The sequence below is a fragment of the Chelmon rostratus genome, chromosome 18 (genome assembly GCF_017976325.1).
Source record: "Chelmon rostratus isolate fCheRos1 chromosome 18, fCheRos1.pri, whole genome shotgun sequence".
Classification (NCBI taxonomy): Eukaryota; Metazoa; Chordata; class Actinopteri; order Chaetodontiformes; family Chaetodontidae; genus Chelmon; species Chelmon rostratus.
Genome location: NC_055675.1, coordinates 8,309,669 through 8,331,948, shown reverse-complemented (window position 1 = coordinate 8,331,948; position 22,280 = coordinate 8,309,669). Strand labels below are relative to the sequence as shown.

The following is a 22,280-nucleotide window of genomic DNA, read 5'->3' as shown; positions in this document are numbered from 1 at the left end:
ACAAAAGCAGTTTCCAGTTACAAATCTGCTTTCAAACTACATGATCCTTATTAATAAGAGCAAAGGCAGTCCTTTTGAATAATGATACATTTCCCGAGCGCTGCAACCACCTTTCTGCACAACGGATACACCCTAAAAATGTCCAACACAAAGCCATATTTTATGCAGCTTATGCTTAAAAAAAAAAAAAGAAGTATCCACGTGTGTTAAAATGCACGGGGGATTCCTTACGTCTATCCCGTTGAGAGCGAGCACGTCATATGGCACGAGGAATTTCACGGCGAACTCCACCATCAGGCATGTTGTGCCGTTCTCCCGGACCGCGAAGATGGCTTTGTCTGGATTGTTGGACAGACCGGACAGGTTCTCCCCTTCCTGCTCCGCCAGCACCACGGACAGCGCCAGCACACCTGAACACACAGGAGAATGGATTATTGGTGGGGGCACTTGTGTCAGCGGGGTAGCTGATGGGGGGAGGGTGGGCACACAGTCACGCACACATGCACTAAAACATGCAGAATCAGCGGCGTAATTGGCTACCCAGAGTTTAGCGGAAGACCCCCCCCCCCCTCCACACACACACACACACATCTTTAGATTACTGGCATATCACCTCTGTTTCCTCACGGCAAAGTCAAAACCAGGTTGAACAGTGGAGACTAAAATCTGCAATATCAGGGGAGCAACAGCACCTGCTGGCCGCAGCCCGAACAACGTCAGAAAGTGACCAAGTGACTCTGATCCTGTGGGCACGACTTCTACATCCACATCATAACAGGTGATAGGTAGGAAGGCACATCCACTCTGTCATGGCTAAACACGCGCAGAAAGTGCGCACGCACACACGCGCGCGCACTCACAACACACACACACACACACACACACACACACACACACACTCTGCAGTGAGGAGTCACGACAACAGCACGCACACACACACAAGCACACACACACCTGCTTACCACACACGCCGAGCAGCAGAAGTCGGGCGCTCTCCGTGGTGCTGAAACCGAGTCGTCCCATCGCTATCAGCTTCCCCAGCGCTGGAAAACAGGGGACTAACTGACTGAGTAGCCTGTGCTAAACCCACGGAAAGAAAGGAGAGAAAAAGAGACGGAGAGGGGAGGCGGGAGAGAAGGAGAGAGACAGAGAGCGAGGGGGTGGGGGTGGGGGGGAGTGAGAGAGAGAGAGAGGAGGGATGCCTCTACTCAGCGCCCAGAAGTCATGCTCAGATCATTCTGAATGCAGCAAAAGATGTCTCCAGCTTGGACGTGAGATCCGGTTTGCGGTGCAGAAGCAGCTGGTTCCGAGGAGTTCCAGCTGTCCAAACCGACCTCCCCCTCCAAGGTTGACGGGTTTCAAGCCAGTCACAGCTGCAGGACTGGGCCCCTTCTGCGCATTTTTCACGTCAGGAATAATGGTCCCTGAAAGGAAAACTCCGTCAACTGTATTTGTCTCTTCTTAAGGAAGGACTCGGCATGCAGTCTGAGTTACTCCCGCAATGCTGTAGTCTCCATCACTGTGGCAGCAGCTGTAGGTTGGGCTCAAATGATGTATGTCTGGAGGGAAACGCCGACAACACCCCCCTCCCACCGTCTGTCAAACTCCGCTCTGCAAGGCTGCAGCTGAGAGTTTGTGAGAATGAGCGCTGCAAAAAATCACCTCATCTTACGCGGAGACTTCAGCGTAGTGTTCCGTAGATTGTGTAGCTTCTACGAATACATACGCTCTTATTTAGTCATCCGGACAGATCTTTAATGAGAAACGTTTAGGAAGTTATGGCACAATTATAGAAACACTATGAATAAATACCGAATGAATTTTGAGACTAATTGCCCACACACAAATGGCGTTGAAGACGAGACTAAACGCAGCGCTTATTGGTACGTTGAATTACACCAAAATTTCAATAACATCTGTCTGTGTCCGCTCACCTGTAAACCAAACCCCCAATCAGAGAACAAAACCGACATGCAGAATGATTACTGACACCGTGGTCATTTCAGATAGTGAGATTTTATTCACCGTTAGCAACCATTAAAATCAATAATGGAACATGGCACACCGCTAATGTGCTGAAAGGTGCAGAGACACGTGAAAGACTGTAGTGCAACAGGAAATGCTGCGTGCTGAATAAATGATGATTTATTGCACATCACTCCTCCACCCTCCAAGCAACCCCCACCCACTTAAAAAGGAGTGGCGACTGCTGCTGAGCACAGGAGGCAAATACACTGAAACTCCAAGTTAGTGTCACTCTGTAGCTGCTGGATCCATCTGGCAGGTCATGGCTTTTACGCACATAGTTTACGCAAAGTGCACACAGGGCACATTCTGGAGGTGAATTTAGAAAAGCGGCAGGAACAGATTATCTCTGATGCAACTAGGTCTAAAAGTAATGTGACAGTCTTAAGATAAGAGGCGGATGATACAAACATGTTGCCGCGCTGTGTTTTTAAGAGTTTGGCATTCTGAGATGAAAGTCAAACTCGCACTTGACGGAGCTGATGCTATCGATGCTGGGTTTGCTGCCCACCTGAGCATGTTTTATGCCCTGCGGAAAAGTTTCTGATCGCGGCATGCGCCCCGAAGTCACCGCCGGATCCTCCAACTCTTTCACGTCCTTTTTGAGCTCCGGGGAGGTAAATCGGCGTAAGAGTTTGTCGCTCAACACCGAGAAAGCCGTGGTCGAAGATGCTTCGCGCATCCTGACGGTTCTGGATTTACGCAAAGGCACCAGTGCGCTCTCCGGAGGTGTGGGGCTGAGGATGCTGGTTGGCAGACTACATCTTTTCTCGTAGTAGCTGTCGTGAAATCTGCGCACATTGAAATCGGACAGTTTTGATTTTTCTGTCCACGGTTCGCTCTCACTTTTGTTGGCAACAATGGGAGTCAGTAAGATGCCCAGGGCAGAGGGCGCGCTGGGTTTGGGGGTGTTTCTGCTGGGCCGGGGTGAGAAGAAAATAGACTTTTGAGCATCAAAGCTCTGTTTAAGAGGGGGGAGGTGATCATCAGAGGTGGGCAGCCTTTCCCCGGCTTTCAGATGCTTACAATCGGAAGTCCGTGGAGGGGGTTTAGGGGTCAGGACTCCGGAGAAGACCAGCTCCTGTGGTGGGGAGGAGGATCCGTCATTCTCTCTTTCAATCTCCTCGATAGAGTCCATCGATGGCAACCGACTCTGCTTTATCCGAGGCCTCGGTTGCCAAGTGCAGTTTTGACCCGACTGGCAATCTGCATGATCACACGTTTGGAGGACCTCAAGTTTGTTCACTAGATGTTCAACTTTCCTCTCAAACCTAACATTTCCATCACCACATCCAGAACTAAGTAGCGGCTGCGCGTTTGCCTGAGCGCCTCCGTCAGGCTCACGGCCCTTCTTGGAGTTGTTGGTGAGCGCAAAGATGCACTCTGTGTGGCCCAGAAGCTTTGCCACCTCAACAGCAGAGTTTCCAACTTTATTCTGCCTGTCTATCTGAAGACCAAGCCTCTTGAAGGCTCTCACCAAAAACTCAACCACGGGCGAGTGACCTGCTACTGCGGCGTACATTAGCGCAGTGTTCCCCCAGGCGTCCAACACCTCCGGGTCCGCATTGTTTCGGACCAGGATCTTCACAGCATCCAGGTAGCCTTTCTCACAGGCGTAGCTGAGCGCCGTGCGCCCGTCGCCGTCCTGACAGTTGACATTGGCTCCTCTCTGCAGCAGAAGCTCCACAAACTTACACCGAGTCTGACTTTCGGGCAGCAGTATAGAGGAGATGAGGGGGGTCTGCGCGCCCTCTGTTTTGGAGTCCACGATTTCCCCATCAAGCGCGTCCAGAACGAACCTGGCCAGGTGGACTTTGTCCTTGGACATGGCCTCCAGGAGAATCTTAGTGCCCGTTGGCCCGTTCGCCTTGAGCATGATTGTGAAATGGGTCAAAAACTTATCGGAGACATGTCATCGTTGTGTAACGTGAAGCCGGTGTGGAAGCCTGTCCGCTAGACGAATGCTGCCAAAACAAGTTAATCACCTCTGTTATATAGTGAGGGAGGGGGGAGTTGCCGAGCAACGCAAACATAATTACCGCGCTTTGTTCGTCTTTCTAATGGAAATACTGCGCTTATAATAACAATTAAGGGCTTCACTGCTGGAGCCGCCAGTGCTCAGGAGTGGATCTGGGGTATGAATTCATCCTGCACTTGTTGATTGGGCTTAGACTGCTGTGGCCACTGTTTGGGAAATAAGTGCGGGGGACGTGCACTGCACACTCCTGCTAATAACAATAAACGTGGCCTGCAGACACATTGTGACCCCACCTGAGACAGTTTCAATACACAGTGATCAGATCTCAGCAGGAACAGTGTAGCGCTGTTAAATCACAAAGCCACTGAAACACTGCTACCACAAAACATGCCCGAAAATGATGTAAACGAACAAGTCAAAACAAGATTATGTTAACAAACACAAATGAGCCACGTGGTCATGTCCCATTTTACACCTGGATTTATTGATACACATACTATAAAACAGTATTAAAGGAGCTGGATAACAACAGTATTTTCATTGCTTGAAGTTCAACAATACAATATAAATACAAAAACACGCACAGAATGGTTTGTTGACAAGCTACAGTTCAAATAGAAAACAAAGAGGAGATACAGTAGAAACTGAGGAAATCAAATCAGTGACGCTCTGCAAAAATAATCTGCTTTTTTTGTTTTTTGACAAACTAGAGAGCCAAAGGTTACATGTAGTCACACAACAGAAACATTCAACTAGTGCAAAAAAAGCCTCTAACTAACATAATAATCTTAAACTACACATTATATCTAATATATATAATATATATAGTCATTTATTTATATATATCTTCATATAAATAACCCCTTAATTTGGCATTTTATCATTCATAAAATAATTTTAACTTCCTACAGACACTGAGTGGCACATTTGAAAGCGATGGAATAAAATTTAAAAGCACTTTTACTCGTTTATCTCTGCACTAGATATGTGGTGAGAGCTTTATACTGTGTTGTGTGGTGCAGTAAGGGCAGACTGGAGAACAGAAACAAAGAACAAACAAGAAAACCCAGTGGCTGATTAATGTCTTTCCCACCATCCAACAGACCAATTCTGTCCCCTGAGCCCTTGTATGACAGAGGACAGTTGGTCAAAAAGTAAATTCAACTACATACATTCCAGTATATACAAAAACATCCCATCTACCCTTTACATGTGTTACAGCAGAATAAAACAGGGAAAAAAATCTTCAAAAAGGCCAAAACACCTAGAGGTGCTTTTATCCCCATGTTTTTGTGTGTTTTCATATCATCATAATTATGACTTTTGTCATTTTTTTTTAGTGTTGTGCCATGCAATGTGAATGCCTGGCGTCATCATATGTGCACAAACATTATAGTACCCACAGGATTACTTCACAATAGTACTGTCGAGTCACATCTGTTTCTCTGTGGTGCCCTTTTTGTCCAGCAGTGTCACCAGGGCTGCGTACAATAGTGCCTCTTCAAGCCATCTGTAGTCCCACAAACAGTAACATTTAGGGGGAACTTGTTTGGGACAGAGGCCTGGGCTGAAATTCCTGGTGTGGATAGCATGTGCGTGTCAGCCGTGTCACAGGTTCTGTTACAAACTTGTTATAATTATTCATTCTGATCTCCCCTGATCAAAGGCCAGCAGGGAAATGATGAGGATTACAAGCTGAGGTTGCTAACGTGCAGTCAAGAAGCTATTAAGGGAGCACTTCACTTCAACAACGTCTCAATGAGTGGGAAACTGACGCGACAAGGTGGCTTTGAATTGTGTCTGCCAAAGTTCTTGTCTGATGGCGACGGGCCGGTCAATTAAAACCAAGTATTACAGCAGAATTAATATGCTGCCAAAAATGGATTCATTTTGTTGCCAGTCTATTACAGATTTGGCACAATAGTTTAAAGTGCAAGATTCCTTAATGCAAAGGCCAATTTTAATCCTATGTAACCTTACATTTACTGGTACATGCCCCCTTTATTATATCATGGTATTTTCAATTTGGTGTTGTATGTAGTTATAGTACTGCCTTGGTCTGCAGGGATGCAGCAATTCTAACCACTACAATAAAAGTAAAAAAAGCAACCACAATTTGGTTACTATTACTAATATATTTAGTCCTGATTTTCTGTGTTTTGTACACCTTAAGCTTTGAGGGAATCATGTATTTGTTACTTGCGTTTTGCATAGTATACATGATTTTGAGCCAAACATTTGTAGAATAAAGTTTTGCAGGTGTAAACTTGTGGCAACTGAGCACAAGCACACACAAAAGAAGACTGCTTCACTTTAACTTGGAAATAAACATTATTTTCAAGTCAAAGTGAAGCACAGCAGTTATACAATCTCTAGGTATTTTTCTAGGTATTTCCAAGAAATGAAAAGAAAGCTCGACTAAGAAATTGGCAATAATAATCAAAGTGAACATCGACCCATGTGATCCCTTTATAGTTTTCTGACTCAGCAAGATATTAAGCCTTTTAATAACATTGTTGAACAACAAAAAAGTCAGTAACACTTTGTGAAATCAAATAAGTTGCATTGTAGGAATAGATGACACGGAGGGGTTGCCACTCCTTCATACAGTGATTCTTTTTTTTTTTTAAATACATTCTTACTGAAATACAGAAAACCTACAGTAGTGCACTGCTACATTTTCCACATTGTTATGATGGCCTATCACATACAAAGTGCTCAGGACAGGACTGGTGTGTAGCATACAGTGTATTTCACAAAGTTTATTCATTTGTGCTGAACTGACATTAAATCTTATACATATTCTTCTCCCCTCTTCCACGCGTTTCTGGAGCAGTTAATCAGGTACCAATTAAAAAAACAAACAAAACAAAAAACAAACAAGTTAAAAGGGGAACTGATATCCACTTCCCGTGAGTGTTGCAGTGCAGGTGTGTGCGTGCGCGCGCGCGCGTGTGTGTGTGTCCACGTCCACCAATGGCTGCAGCTTGTGCTGCCTGTAGGATGCAGAGAACACTGAAGGCGATTGAAATGTTAGACCTACATACAGTGGAGGAGGGGATGCGTCAGACTCTGTTGCTTCGTCTTGAGGTAACATTTCCTCTCTCGCTAAGTGGTTAAACCCCCTGTCGAACAGTGAGAATGGCTCAGTGGTGTAAAGTTAGTGGGCTGGGTAAGGGTGCAGAAGCTGAGTGGTGGGGAGGGCTACTGTGTGTTTGTGTATGAACATGACATAAAAATCCAGAGACAGTGATGTAGGCAGGGTAAACGTCTCTGGGCTGTAGAGGGCTATCCATGGTGGAGTGTTTCTGCACCTGTGACTGAGTGTGTGAGTGTGTGTGTGTGTATATGTATACAAGTGTACGTGTGAGCATGTGCGTGCTTGCTTGTGACACGGTCTCAGTCGCTCACACCACCGTGGCAGGTCTGCGGTCCATCTCCTCCTCCAACTTCACCATCTGCTGCATGTCCTTGGCCTTCCAGGAGACAGAAAACACAGTTAGACTAACACACAGACACTAAACGTCTCACTAAATTCACAAGTGGAGCACAAGCAGAGGCTCCACCTTTATCTGTTACCAATTTACCAGTTTGATCTTGAGTTATAATACACAAATCTGTTTCTGTCTCTGCAATAATCCCTTCTGTTGAGTGCATTTCCTTACAGGTAATATACATTACATATTCTTAGGAGTGACGTGTAATGGTTACCACCACGAGTCTGCTGTGGGACACTGTCACATACCATGAAAGCAAATGGTTATGAGCTTAGGTGAAAGCAGAGTGGAGCAGGGTGGGAGCTGGCTGTTTTTTTGCTTAGTAATAGCTGGTGAGTCATGGTGATAAATGACTCAAGCTGCTAGTTGGCACTGCTGACACCCGAGAGCTGCAGACTACAAATGTGGGAATGGGATTTCACAATACAAAGAAAAATGAATCACTTTCATTCTTCATTTTAATCTTGCAATCTCCTCAGAGACGGGCCAGATGTGTACTATTCCCCTGCTTTACTCAGTGGTGAATCACCTCATGAGTGCTCATTATAGTAGTCATTTAAATGGACAGAAAATGCAGATTTTAACAGGCGCAGCAGAAAACTGCAGCGATGAATAGATGAGTAAAGTGACTGAGGGTAGAAGGAAAAGAGATGGAAGGAAACATGATCACTGACAGAGAGGTGGTATGAGAGGTAGAGTTAAGTGAGATGGAGATGCCTACCTTGAACCTGTTTGTTTGCATGGTGTGATTTCAAAAGCTGTGCCGGAAGAAGCAAATCATATTAAAAACAAATGAATCTGTGCATACATGTAAGACATGTACAGGTAACAGAATGTGGCGGGGGGCAAAATAAAATGGAGAGATGGAGATATGTACACTTAATGTAGGGCAGAGAGATACACTTCAGTACAAAGCTGTGCTGCTACTGCATGAAGAAACGTGCAACATTAAGTCATGACAAGAGAGTTGAGACTTTGATTCTTTAATAATGGACTTTGTGTTTATTTCTTGGGACCAGCATTGTTGTTTCTCTTTAGACTGTCTTGAAGCAATTCTGATTGCAGCAGGAACATTCCCTGCAAAACTGATTAGTTTACAGTACAAATCATCCAAAATACAGCCATTATCTGGGGAAGAAATCAGCCAGAGAACTGCCCTCGTCCCCAGTCTCAAGTTTCATTTACACTTAAAAAAGCTGGTGGAGCAGAGTTCTATAAACTGAGAGATATCTGGTTCATGTAGGAAGTGGGTTGAATAATATCATCTGTAGTAATTTCCTCTGAACAGCATATTAGCAGTGAAATTCTGACATTAAGGTTAATTTAGTGTTGTACCTGCTCATTGAACTTCTCCAGTTTCTCCACCTGTTCTCTCTGGTTTTTCTCTAACTGCTCCATCTCCTTCTGATGCTTCATGGCCAGCTGCAGACACATCAGGGACAGACACGATACATTACAACCATTCACACTGCTGAAAACCACAAATAACTTCTGACTGTTATCAATTTAACACTGCGCCTCCAGCTACTACTGTAATAGTCAAAGATCAGTGAAAGCAGTTTTTTACCTTTTTAGTCTTTTTACTTAAGATCATGAAAAACATCAATGCGACCAAGTTGCTTTAGATTAATGTTCTATTTGTTTTAGAAAATATGCTGTTTTGTTTTTCCCTGTATTGTATTTGTACTACTGATCTCTCCACATTTTGGGTGAAGGGTGCTATACACCGCAGGATGGTCACAAAATGTTAATTCATGCTGAGATTATTGATCAGGACCCACTAATACAGCAAAACATGTTTATGTACTTAATATCAAGATAATTTAGAGATCTTTTCTGTCACTGTGAATATACATATACACATATTCTTTTTTAGAGAGTATCTGCTTGTATTTATACCGTAAAACTAAACGACTGGAGCATCAACAGACCTCCTACATTTGTATTGTATTAACACATTACCACTATGCATTAAAACGGGAGAGTCCCTGGTGTATTAGCCAGCTAAATATTTCAAAAAGGAAGTGTAAACAACCTACCCTCTTCCTCTCATCCAGGAACTTCTTGGTGTTGCTGCTGTTTAACTCTCGCACTCTCCTAAACAGCAAAAAGAGAGCAGGGACAAAGTGGAACAAAACCATCACAACATAAAGACGCAACAGCCAAGTAAACTTACAGAATGACCGGCCGACATGATGATAGAGTTTACGTGTGACCCACCTCTCTCTCTCTGCCTTGTTTTTTATGCTCTTGTCCTGGCTGATAGCTTTACTGTTTTCCATGGACATCTTGGCCTGGTTGGCACGCATCTCTTTGCTCTGCCTGAAATTGTGGAACAAGAAGCCACATGTACTGTAAGGAAACCTGGTTACAACCAGCAGCTACAACAGCAGTAACACTTGTACCTGTGAGAGACAGTTTGGCGACCGGGGCATCAGTTTAGTGATTCACAGGCCTGCTGCCCCTTCAGGTCTGGTCACCTGCAGTAAATGGGTGTATACGTGTGTGTAGGGGTGTGTGTGTGCGAGCTTCTCACCGTTCATGGATGAGTTTGAGCTGCATGGTCTGCTGTTCCTGGACTGTGGCCAGGAGTTTCTTGAGGTGTTCACACTGCTGTGTGACGTGGCTGTCCTTCATCTCCTGCTCCTCGCTGCTGTGACTACTGATCAGCTCTGACCACTCCTTAGTGTGCTGTGCTGTGATGTCCTTTACCTGCACACACATACACACACACACACACACACACACACACCTCAGTCAGTTATCCAGAGCCGAGGCACGTGTCATCCTCACAGCTAATAGCTTTGTGGAAAGGTTGCTTGGGGCAGTAAGTTTTGCATTACCTTGACTTTGTGATCAGCGATCAGTGTTTGGATCTTATCCTCTGTCTCCTTCTTCAGCTCCTGGCAGTTGTTTTCCCTGTGAGGAAACCACTTGCATGTAAGTGATGATTTAAGACCATGCAAGTCAAATTCAGTTGAAGTGTTTTCATCCAAACGGAAGGAAAGTCAAGAGGCTGATCACAAACCAGTTCCCTTTCAACTTTCCAAACGCTTTTCTATTTTTATCTGACATTGTAGTCAAAATGAATTATCATTAAAATGTAGCCCAAACAAAGAGGCTTCATAACTGGAGGCTGGCATAACTGAACCTGAACTAGCACATACAACAAACCCAGACAATGCAACAATTTGAGTACACTGAACTTTTTCCCTCTTACCCTCGTTTCTTGATGGCTTTCTCTAGTAGCTTCTCCAGGGTTGTCTTCTCCTTATCATGCTGAGACACCATCTTGTCCACCTGGGTGCAGTGGGCTTTCTGCATTGTATTTTGATCCTGTTGAAAAATGAAAGCATGTGGCACTGAAGTATCTATTTATAATGTGGACACGCAGTTTTTAATGCATCAACCTCCTCCATGGGCAGGTATTAAGGCTAAAACAGATTTTGAATCTGTCGTTATTATTTCAAAAACATTCATATGTTGTGGTCTACATCGAGTAATGAGCCAGCAGTCCTCTTTATTCAGTCAACAGATGGGTCTGGATGGCACTATTATACAAGTGTTATGCAGTAGGACTGAATACTGTGATAATTAATCAGCCACTATGAATGAGCCAGCAGCCTCCATGATCACTATGGTAAGCTGGTCAAAGGAAAAGCAACTTTAGCAAGTCTAATTTCTTACGAAACATTAATTATGTGGCTGCATCAGTGTGTGTTTGGAGTGGACACATTGTGTGGTTCTGTGTGTGCGCAGATGAACATAGTGATGATGCTGTGGTCAGTGGAAGATGAAAGGTGGAGGCGGCCACCTCGCTGTGTTTCTGTCCCTCTGAGCATCAATGACTGTCCACAATAAGCAGCAGCCTCTTTGCATTAGCAACAGACGGGCCGACACTAAAACAATCACCCACCTTTGAGTGCTTCTTCTTTAAAGTGTTGAGCTCCTTCTGCTGCTTTTTAATCAGTTTAAGGTACGTCTGCAGAGGGAGACAAGTGTATTTCTTTATTTTGTACAGGTCATGTTAAGAACAACCTTTGAACATACCAGACTGGAGAAGTATAATAGCTGGGTAAAGTAGCTGCATCTGTGAGGTATTTTATAAGGAAATTCTGAAATCATTATTGGTAGAAAAGGCTTATTATATATATGATTATAGTATTTTGCTTTTACCAAGAAAAACACAAACTATTTACAAAATAATTACAAATTAAAGTTGGCTTTGCAATATTGCTGCATTTTCTAATTCAATAATTATAATGCTATTGTAGTATTAAGGTGTGGTCACATCACATTATGGATACTCAGCCAGTTTACCACAGACAGACAAAGTCAAGCATGTGCTGTCTTTTTCACGTTTGTTCATCTTTGACCATATTTAATACAATATCAGACTACTAATACTAAATCACCTCAGATGCTTTGTAAATATCTCTAATTCACTTGTCAACTTTGCTGTATGTACATGAGAAAACCTGATAATAGCATATTTTCATGATATCTTAAATAATAAACAATTACCATTTGAACTAACAATTACTGCATTATTACTTATTGCATTTCTGTAAGACTGAGCTGTAACAGGCCTGTTAGCATGCTAACAGAAAGGAATTACCCACCTTCATTTGTTTTAAGTCATCAATGCTGACATTAGGCACGAGTGCGGTATCTGAGACAGCAGAGAAAAGTGAAGTTTAGCTCTGTGCCCACATAGTGTAAGTATATCTCTGTGTATATCTGAATATCAGTATATATACCCTTCTTGGTTTCTGCTGTGTTATTCTGGGCGGCGTTGGAGGACTGGGCCATGTCTGAGCTGGCTTGCGGTGTCACACTGGCCTTCACTGTGTCTCCTTTACCTTTTCCCTTCTTGTCATTCTTGGAGCTTCCACTGGGAACGTCTGCTATGTCGTTCTACAAAAGAGAAATGACTCATTAAGGAGGCACCATTTTTATTGTAAGGATGCAGAAACATCTGAGTACAAAGCGAGATAATGCTGGTTATACCCAGCCAATCAGGTACAATTCCTCAAACCAGTCTGGAGCTCAGCGGTTCTACAAACTCAAACTGAAGCTTCAGATGTCTGTGTGTGTGTTTATTCTCATGTGTACCGTGTCGATCCCCAACGCCTTCATCTGGTCGGCTCTCTTTTCTGCAATGGTCAAGAACTTCTTTGGGTCTGATAGGGCGTCCACAATTGCTAAAACACAGGGAAAGAGAAGATTCTTTGATAAACTGGACTGGATTATGCTTTGCCAAGTGTATAATGAGCAACTGTCTGAATATCCCTTATGACAAACTCCAGACTTAACAAAAAGAAAAAAGGAAATCAGAGACAATTCACTTTTTAGAAGTGGTTAAAATATTTCTTTTGACTTTCGTGACCAAAAATGTTATTTTTCAATAAGAAAGGCAGTAAACAGAGTGAGCCAGATTAAATCTATTTCCACTCACACAGATCTACAGAGCTATCACAAAAGCTATCCTGCTTGCATGATTAACTTCTGCCTCATTATTCTGACACCAGTCAAGACTGGGGTAGGATATTCCTTATAACGCTATTTCTTAAGGAAAGGGTTTTATTTTGAGCCCGTGGTACAGTGCTGTGTGTCTGGTCAGGAAGTGATTCTGGCAGCAGATCTTATAGAACAAAGCTAATGGTTACAGTAATGGTCCCTCTGCGCAAGCCCCTTGGCTTTATTTAATGACAACTCCATTTGTCCTGCTCATTTGTATGCTTCTGCATGTTTTAAACTGTCTATTACTGCAGATTCACTGTCATCATCATTTGCGCCATTGCCATTACTCTGAATGTTCAAACCAACCCAAGGCAGAGAGTAAGTGAGCAGGAGACAGTTGCCTTGCCTTCTTTTTTTCCCCTCTCCTCCCTTCAGGCTACAGAAACAACTTTATCATCAGCCAGGAGTAAACAGAGCAGTTAAACAAAGTATGACAGTATGTAATTCTGCATTTACACACTTACAAGCACATAAAGAAATATACATAAAGTTTTGCAGTTACTGTGTGTGTGTTCCTGTTCCCCTCACCTCCAAAGCCGTCGGGCACGTAGGTCTTGAGGATGATTTGGCAGAAGATGGTGGGCAACGACAAGGGTTTGTTGCCCTCGTTCCTCAGCGAGATGTGACGGTAGCCAGCCTGCAGGCCGTCAAGAGGCAGGATGCGCTGGCCAATCAGCTTGTTGTTGTCGTCGTAGACGGCGATGCGCAGTACTGCCAGATCTGGTAAGATCACCTAGGAGGGAGGGATGAAGGGAAATGGAGGGTGGGACAGAGAAGGAGGTTGAGGAACAGGGGAGGCAAAGGGGGCGGGAGAACAAAGAGAGACAGATAAGTTAGGAGTCGCCAGTCAACTCTGTGGTACTGTGGGAAGTCTACTTAACCCATTCTCGTGTGAAAATCGGGAAAGAACGCACTATTTTTCAGCCATTGCGGTAAAAGTTCCTGTTTTTAAGCTAAACCAGAACTGCATCATTAAGGGGGGAAGGTCAAGGATGAAACTGCAGGGGACACTATCAGGGGACTGTCACAGTGTGATACAGGAAAAAAGGCATGATAGTGCACAAACACACAGCATATCTGACTACCAACAAGGCCATCTCCACAGCTAGTACGCACACAGGGAGTGATGTATATCCTATACAGTATATATACGTGTGTGTGTGTGTGTGTAACATGTGTCTGTGGAAGAGCTAATGTGTGCACACCCTTGGAAAAAAAAAGGGAGCGAGAGTCTTAACTGGCCTTGTGTGTGGAGATAAGTGAACGGAGAGAGGAGGATGATTAATACCTAGACGAAGGGGAGGGTAAGAGATAAGGCCGAAGAATACTCACTAGAGATGAATGAGTGGAAGCGCCTGCTCGTGCGTGTGTGCTTGCGTAAATGTAGCCGTGCTGATGTACTGTGTGTGCGCTGCTGGTGTGTATTGTTTGCTCTGAGTCATCTTGACAGTGCTGTGTATGCAGGCATGCAAGAGGCGTGGCAGTATTTGAGGGCATTTGTGTCTGCGTGTGTGTGTGTGAATGTGAGAAACGAGTCTTGCCAGCAGCTCTGCTTGTGATGCCCCTCTTTGATAGCACTGTGTAAGTTTGTGTGTGTGTGAGCAGAGCAGCACTGCGGCAGGCTGTGATTGATGGTGTGTGTTAGGAAGCTGGAGTCACAGTCATGGCTGAGAGACTCCTCATTCTGCTGAGAGCAGCACTATTACACACACGTTTCTCTCTCTTCCTTTCTTTATATCTTTAATCTCTCCTTCATTCTCCCTTTTTTCTTCCTTCATCACTAATTGTTTGTTTCTCTGTTTGCTGATATTATTTGTTTCTTCTTGCTGCCCTTCCCCCCCCCCCCTTTCTTCCTCTCTGTGAGCTAAAGCACCGGCAAACTAGATGCCTTGTTCTTCCTCCTCTTGTCCCACTGTTTTTGTTTGTGATACTTTTGCAAATGACTACAATCATTCTTCCCCCTCTTAAAAGTCACTCCATTTCTCTAGTTTTCCTCCTTTTGTTGAACACTTTGCACCACCATTCCATTCATCATTACGTTTGCATTTCTTTCTCAATCTTCTCTCCTCTTTTATCTTTACGCCTGCTGGCATTTGTCCTTTTCCCCTTTGTTTTCCCTCCATCCTTCTCTCTCGTTCCCCTCTGTAAGGACGAGCATCTTCCATCGTCACTTCCACCTTCTGCCAACCCAAATCATTGCTTCCCTCTCCTTTTCCTCCTCCTCCTCCAGCTGTTCAAATATCACAATGCAGACAACATTCCCATATGCGCAGCCTCTCTGTATCCACTCTCACCCAACAACCTCTTTTACTGCCCTTCTCGCTACCTTTCTGAAGACGAAGGGCTCCTCGTTGTAGGCTGGGTTCAGTCCGTTGTTCATCACCATACGAGTACGGAACTCCTTCCGGATGGTGTCTGTCGGCAGCCCGTACATGTCTACCTCAACGTACGTGCCTATTTTCTTGTCTGACAGGAACTGTCCAGAGAACACCTAAAGTAAAAAGGATGACATAATTACGAATATTCTGAAGGATTTAAGAGGAATAATATTTAAAAAGTAAAGGGATTGGATCTTGATGGATATGAGGTGCAATCAAGCATCATTTGTATCTCTAAAATACACCAAATTTGACCAAAATTGAAGATATGAGTATTAAGACAAAAACATTGTTGCAGCACATATTATGAGGAGAAGAAAGAACAAAGGAATACAGCCAACTGAGATAACCAAGCCTGAAACTATCCTCGTATAAATATGAGTATATTTACCTTTTTATGGATATAGGATCATGTTAAACTACTGTAGTTTTTGTTTTTATTAATAGGATTTAACTGTTTTCCAGCATGACTGAAGTGTCGGATGACCTGACCTGTACGCTGCAGGTTGCAGCAATGACACCATCCACCGGCGTCTCTGAGAAAGGGTCAAACATCCTGTCTGACCGCCGCATGAAGTCGGGCTTCAGCAGGTACCTGAGAAACACACACAGAATGTGAGGAACAATGCACTCTCAGTAAAGCCAAACTACCTTTTAGATCAAATGCTAGAACACTGAGAAGATGACATATATAATGCAAATAAAAAAATACTGTAATGTTTCCAAGACATTTTTAGTTTCAATTAAGCTCTCTAACAATCTATAGGGAATAAGCCGATACTAAGTGTGTGTGGGAGTGTGTGAGTGTTAACCTGGGGGCCCAGCTGAGTGGCATTAGCAATGATGGGTGTCTTGCAAAAGCCCTGATCTTCCCACATATGAGATTTCCAGCATTAGCAGTAAAATCTCTGCCCTCGGGGACAGTATTAGAGCCGAGGGACGGAGACAGCGATGGAGAGTGGAAGAGATAGATGACTGCAGAGAGCCTCAGAGGCGGGACGAGATGAGCTCGCTTCCCCAAAGCACTCATCGGCTCTCGGGGCAGACAGTAGCTACAGTCGCCGATGGCAACCACTAATGAGATGTGACATGCTTTAATTGATGAGCTTCAGAGAGGGGTGGAGAAGGGAGGGTTGGGACGGATGGGAACAAGCTAAAGACAGGAGTGAGGAGCTCTTCTCACCCGCAGGAGCCGTTGTACTCAAACTTCCCCTGGTTCAACTGCATGGCCAGATCTGATGGAGACAATGAGGGGGGTGGTTAGAGACTGAGACACACACATCAGATTCTTACATCACTCACAAACATCAAATCTCAGAAAAAAACAATTAACAATTCTGTTTATTTGCCTCTGGTTCTCTGGATTGTTCACAAGAGAGAGACTTTTTACATTTCTCCTGACATCTCTCTTTCTCCCCTCTAACCATTTATCCCTCCATCGCAGAAGCTCCACCCCCCCGGCCTCACACATGCTCCGCTCCCAGCAGGCCATATGGTCCAACCCCTTTTGCCTCTGGCCATGGGGCAGCAGCTGTTTTACAACAGGCATCACTTATTGTGTGTGTGTGTGTGTGGCAAGCAAACCACTTGCCAAAACTAAGGCTGAGTGTGTGTGCTTACGCAAAACAATGCTTGACCCAGTGAGGTGTAGGATTTATTCTTATGTCACAAATGTGGTGAAAAGTCTTTATCTGCCGGATCTAGTTTGGACATTATTTTAAAAAACAAGTTTCCCAAAAGCAAATTCAGCATTTTTCGTATCTGCTTATGCGCCGACTCAAATCAACATTTTTCTTTAAAGACTCAGTTCACCCAAGTCAGACCAGACCACAGACCTCAATGTGCACACTTTTCATGGGAGCTATTTTTGTTTTACCTAAGAAACACTCGCTGTAAAATCTGTGGATTATTAAGGGTAGGTGGGACTTGACACATAACTGCTGAGTGTTTCCTGATTAATTTTTAAAGGCTTGGAGCAACACAAATGAAACTCACTCCATTGTTTTAGAGTGGTGGCAGAAGTTCCAGGCGCAGATATCAGAAAAGCTTGGCCCATAAAATCAAAGCTGTGAGCACTGTTGAAAACCACTAATCTAAACTAAAATGTGTGTTTACTTGTTTTTTTTTTTTTTTATTAAGGTGAACCCTTTAAACTAACATCTCAGTCCAAACTGGATTTTCAGTACGTCAAAATGTCCTTCTTGGCATGTGTAAACTGGCTGGGCGAGTAGTGGGTCCATGTTCATCCAGACAACACATGGAGAAGATGCATTCACTATGACGGATGAATATGTGAGGTCAGAAGTTCAGTGCACTTAGATCAGAAGACTGAGTGCTTGTAATATGTATAGCATGTATGTGGAGTACTTGATATGGGTGTGTGTGAGGTCAGAGGTCTCATGGTGTGTGCTGTGGTACCTGGGGTCTGGAAGTTGAGCGAGACCATCTGGCAGCCTGCGTTCCAGAAGATCTGAGGCATGTAATTACTGGAGTCTACCCGACCCCCTTTGGGGTAGATACGGCTCATCTGACGCTTGTTGTAGCTGCACTGACGCTGAGGAAAATTTCAAAAAACAAAAAGAGAGAGAGCATGTGCGTTCCAGCACATGTGTGGGTATGCATTTGAGTGCTTGTGCGTGTCAAACAGACTGCAGGACTATTTTTAGTGTGAACAGCTTGGGTCAAGCAGTCCCATTGGAGATAGAGAGAGAGGCAAAAGTGTATGTGTGTGTCAGGCCAAGTCATACAGTCCAAAGGCACACTGGCCTCTGGAGGCCTCCAGTTCTTTTCCAACTGCAGCATGGAACAAATATGGCTGAAAAACATCAGCTCTGACCCGCCATTCAGCTCTCATTTAGGTGACCCCAATCTATTAAATTAAAACCCTACTTTATAACTTCTTTTGAAAGGTACAGAGCTTCACTCAGCTATGGGATGTAACTGCTCAGTGAAGACTAATGGAAATGTCAGTAGTGGTGATCATAATAAAACATCCAAGGTCTCCTTGTTAATTAAAGTGGCTATAATCGAAACTTTAATAACTGGAATGTATCAAATTGCAGTTTGAAAGGCGTCCCTCGTAGTGATGAACCTACAGAGAATTATCACCTGAATCTGCAGCTGCCCTTGGCTTCTCAGAGCTTTATAGAGTTTAAGTTCATTGTTTTGATGTGAAGCTGCAAATTTAGTATTTTGGTTGAATCTCAGTTCACTTCACAGCATCGTTTTTGATTGCAGCGGGCTGCTGTTTTCAGTGGAAAAGCTTTAAAAACCCACTGTACACGACCTGCTCAACATCAAACAGCAAATAAGCAGAGTTAGCAACTAGCCATGAACATAATGGAGGATTTAGCTGCTTGTTGGTGGAGACCAAAATCTGACCTGCAAGAGTTACTGTAATACTGGTCGACTGCTGAATGTGTAAATAAGCAACTGTTTGCCATATCAACTGTGCGATATGTCAATGTTGTGTTAACAGTTTGTTTCAGCTGCCCCTAGTTGGCCAAAAAAATCAGTTATTTCAGGTTTGAGGCATGCTCTTAAGATTACAGTGAAGTAGCACGGATGCCTTCAACTTCAGTCACCTTGGATTCTACTGTACTATAACAATTAGAGCTCTTTATATATTTTTGCTTCCATGTCATCTTAAAGCTATTCTGTTATTCAGATAAATGCAGCACAGTTACGAGCCAAAGGATACTTGACGAACTCTATGGCATTGGTCTTCAGATAGCCCAGACCAACAGACTCGTTAAAAGATGACATGTTATGGTGGATGTTCCGTTCTGAAAGACAGAGAAAAGGAAATGAGAAGTATTTATGGCATTTACTTTGGCAACCTATAGATCATTTGCGTCTGACTGGCCTATTCATTTAGCATCCTTGTAAATTAACGATAAGCCTGCAGAATCACAGTAGAAACTAATGGAAAAGTTGCCAAACTCACCCTCTGCCACATCAAAACTCTGGAACTTGACAGGCTGTGCGTAGTTGACCATGGCTGAGAGATATGGGTGGATGTTAGTGGTGGCTCCTACGTAAGTGTACTGAGCTATTATAGCCGCTTCAGAGTCTTCTCCCTCCTCCCCACCCTGCACAGAACAGGAACAAACATACACAAATGACTGTTTCACACACACACTCAAAACCGGATTGATTGGTGCATTAACTCTGACATGACTTTTTCTTTTTTTTACTAAGAACTGATTGAGTATGTGTGAGAGAGAGTGTAGTGGTCGTGGTTTGCGTGCCTTCTTGTTATTGTCTTGGTCAGATGCCTCTGATATATCTGTGGCATCTGTTGCTTCTGTGGCTTCGGATATCTCTGTCACTTCATCTTCAGGCACCTGGAAGCACAGACAGGTCAAACGTCCCCTGTCAATATCCATGTCAGCACTTTAGATCTGAAATAATAATGGCTTAACACAAGAGTATCTTAAAAGTTACAATATTGAAATAATTTAATGATGCCATTTAATAAAAGAGAGGCTTTCCAGACAAGTCTTGTTCTAATTTTGTATTTTTCTTTGTTTCAGTACTGTAAGCAGAGCTGAAGGCTTTTGGCCTCATGTAAGGAATTTGTTCTAAAGGCATATATGTATAAAGTATGTACATTATTCATCTTCTGAGTTGTTTTTACTACGTGATGGAACAAATCAATTTGTGTTACATTTGTCCTTACACTGCGTGTTTTGGATTTTTTTAAATGTTACGGTACATGACTCTAAAATAACCCAGTATTGAGACAGTTATGCAGAGTGATGTACTGGTTAAATTGGCACAACACATACTGTATGTATTCTGTGATTATCAAATCTATAACTTTTTCAATATGGGACTTTATACCACCCTGTTTTATATTTAGCTAAAGTTACAGTTCTGAAACCATTTCTAAATCTACTGCAAGGAATTACTGGTTCATGGCAGTTTAAATCATTAATTTTAGGATTTCAGAAGACAAACAATCCTGAAAGTGACAACCCACCTTCTTGATACTATTGCTGCGTTCTTCCTCTTTCGTCGAGCTGACAGCATTACTCTGTGAAACACTGTTGGCCTCTTTCTCACTGGTTGCCTCTGACAGACTGCTGGGGGCCTCAGAATTCAAATCCTTATCCTCAGCTTCCTTTTCTCCTTCAGGCACATAAACAAAAAACACACTGATTTATTCTGGAACACAGATTTTTTGCAAACATTGATTTTTTTTTCATTACTTGATGCATCCAGTCTTTATTTGAACAAACTGTGACACTAAGCAGTCTAACTTACACTCAGCTTTTTGACAACGGCACATTGTGGTCTTTATGAAATCAAATTAAAGCTATTGGCTATTAAAAGAGTGTTCCCCAGTCATTTTTCCCTTCAAACACAATTGTTTAAAGGATCATCTTGTGCACATGTTGGTATAAAACTCCTCCATTATAACTTGACACACACACACACACACACACACACACACACACACTCATTTAACTGACCATTCTCTGTGTCGTCTTCGTTCTCCTCTCCCATAATGATGGCAGGGGTGTTGGTCTCCCCTGCCTCCATGTGTTTCTTAAAGGCCTCTAGCTGTTCTGTAAGACACACACACACACACAAACGGTAAACACGTAAAACATGTAATAAACAGAGATTTAAGATTTAAGTCAACAGGCTGAGCCGTGAACGTACTCTGTTCAACTTCAGGTTTCAAGCGTTTGTTTTTGATGAGGATTTTACGTTTGAGATCATTTGGAGAGGGTAAGGGGCGCGCAGATTCAATCTGCCAGAGAGAACATAACACAGTTAAATATATATGACTTTCATCCAGATGCATTAAACTCTGAGAGACACTGAATCAGAGAGAGAGGATTTACCGGGTAGTTTTCCAGAGGCAGTTTGAGGAGGTATTCACCGAAGAGCTCCTCACAATACTTTGCCATCTTGTACTGCTGTGGTTTACTGGTGACACACACACACACACAGTACATGTACACAGAGCGTGTGTGTATCTCAAATTAAAAACTAATAGTAACAGCAAAATTATTATGCATTAGCACCTTTGCTAATTATTAGTTGCACACATACCTGCAATGGTTTTCGAAGGACAAAATAACAGGGTACTCTGAAGTGACAAATGCTGTCTCCTTGATGGCTTGGATAACATCCTGTTGGAAGGGGAGGCAAGAAAACAAGTTAGGAGAAAAAGATCCAGCATAAAAAAGAAGAGGTGGATGGGAGGAGAAGCTGTGATATATGCAATATCATGCTGCCAACACAAGGGGGCAGACACACCTTACACAATAATATTGAAGCAGTGCCTTGCAACTGTTGCAGTGAAAAGCAGTACTGTGTGTGTGTCTATGTATATACCTTGAATAGGATGTCTGTGCACATGGCCTTGCCATGAGTGATAATGGGCTCCTGGTCTTCTCCTTTTCCATCCCAGCAGTCCAGCTCCACACATCTGACAGGATGGAAAGCACACAGAATATACGTGCGATGTAATCTACATATGTAATGGAGGACAGCTTTTCCTTAGTTACATACGTATTTTCTGTTTAGTCTGGATGTCCCTTTGCATAAATGCAATGGGGTGTTTGTGTGTCTACACCTTTAAATGTATCTGCCGTCCAAACAGACCATGACACACATGCATACCTGCATCCAGACAGCAGGACCTGGCGATACATCTCTACTGAGGACTTCCCTCCAAACTGTCGCCCTGTCAGGTAGGTGTTGTGGGAAGAGCTGATGAAGTAGTGGGCCAGCGGCTGGTCCATTTCCTGGTACAGCTCCAGCCGGTCCAAGAAAACTGGAGCGTTTTCGTCTGACATCAGGTACCGGCAGAACCCATCACTGGACATGTGACCTGAATGGGGTAGAATTTAGTAGGATTGG

The 22,280-nt window shown here is 43.5% G+C and overlaps 1 protein-coding gene across 3 annotated transcripts in view; it reads right to left on the bottom strand.

The window, feature by feature from the left end:
* Positions 1-4,470: 4,470 nt before the first annotated feature.
* Positions 4,471-22,280, bottom strand: part of LOC121622121 (1-phosphatidylinositol 4,5-bisphosphate phosphodiesterase beta-4-like) — a 65,421-nt gene continuing 47,611 nt past the window's right edge. For all 3 annotated transcript variants that reach the window (XM_041958971.1, XM_041958973.1, XM_041958974.1), the window contains 27 exons: positions 22,041-22,251; positions 21,753-21,846; positions 21,468-21,547; positions 21,257-21,341; positions 21,072-21,162; positions 20,879-20,974; positions 20,386-20,534; positions 19,652-19,747; positions 19,348-19,492; positions 19,102-19,186; positions 17,820-17,944; positions 16,585-16,636; positions 15,894-15,996; positions 15,350-15,514; positions 13,552-13,756; positions 12,616-12,704; positions 12,261-12,417; positions 12,123-12,172; positions 11,417-11,482; positions 10,721-10,836; positions 10,344-10,419; positions 10,037-10,212; positions 9,721-9,822; positions 9,540-9,597; positions 8,836-8,922; positions 8,222-8,258; positions 4,471-7,479 (listed from right to left, as the gene is read on the bottom strand). In XM_041958971.1, the coding sequence (XP_041814905.1) occupies positions 7,403-7,479; positions 8,222-8,258; positions 8,836-8,922; positions 9,540-9,597; positions 9,721-9,822; positions 10,037-10,212; positions 10,344-10,419; positions 10,721-10,836; positions 11,417-11,482; positions 12,123-12,172; positions 12,261-12,417; positions 12,616-12,704; positions 13,552-13,756; positions 15,350-15,514; positions 15,894-15,996; positions 16,585-16,636; positions 17,820-17,944; positions 19,102-19,186; positions 19,348-19,492; positions 19,652-19,747; positions 20,386-20,534; positions 20,879-20,974; positions 21,072-21,162; positions 21,257-21,341; positions 21,468-21,547; positions 21,753-21,846; positions 22,041-22,251 (2,873 nt within the window). In that variant the 3' untranslated portion in view covers positions 4,471-7,402. The remainder of the gene's footprint in view (positions 7,480-8,221; positions 8,259-8,835; positions 8,923-9,539; positions 9,598-9,720; positions 9,823-10,036; positions 10,213-10,343; positions 10,420-10,720; positions 10,837-11,416; positions 11,483-12,122; positions 12,173-12,260; positions 12,418-12,615; positions 12,705-13,551; positions 13,757-15,349; positions 15,515-15,893; positions 15,997-16,584; positions 16,637-17,819; positions 17,945-19,101; positions 19,187-19,347; positions 19,493-19,651; positions 19,748-20,385; positions 20,535-20,878; positions 20,975-21,071; positions 21,163-21,256; positions 21,342-21,467; positions 21,548-21,752; positions 21,847-22,040; positions 22,252-22,280) is intronic.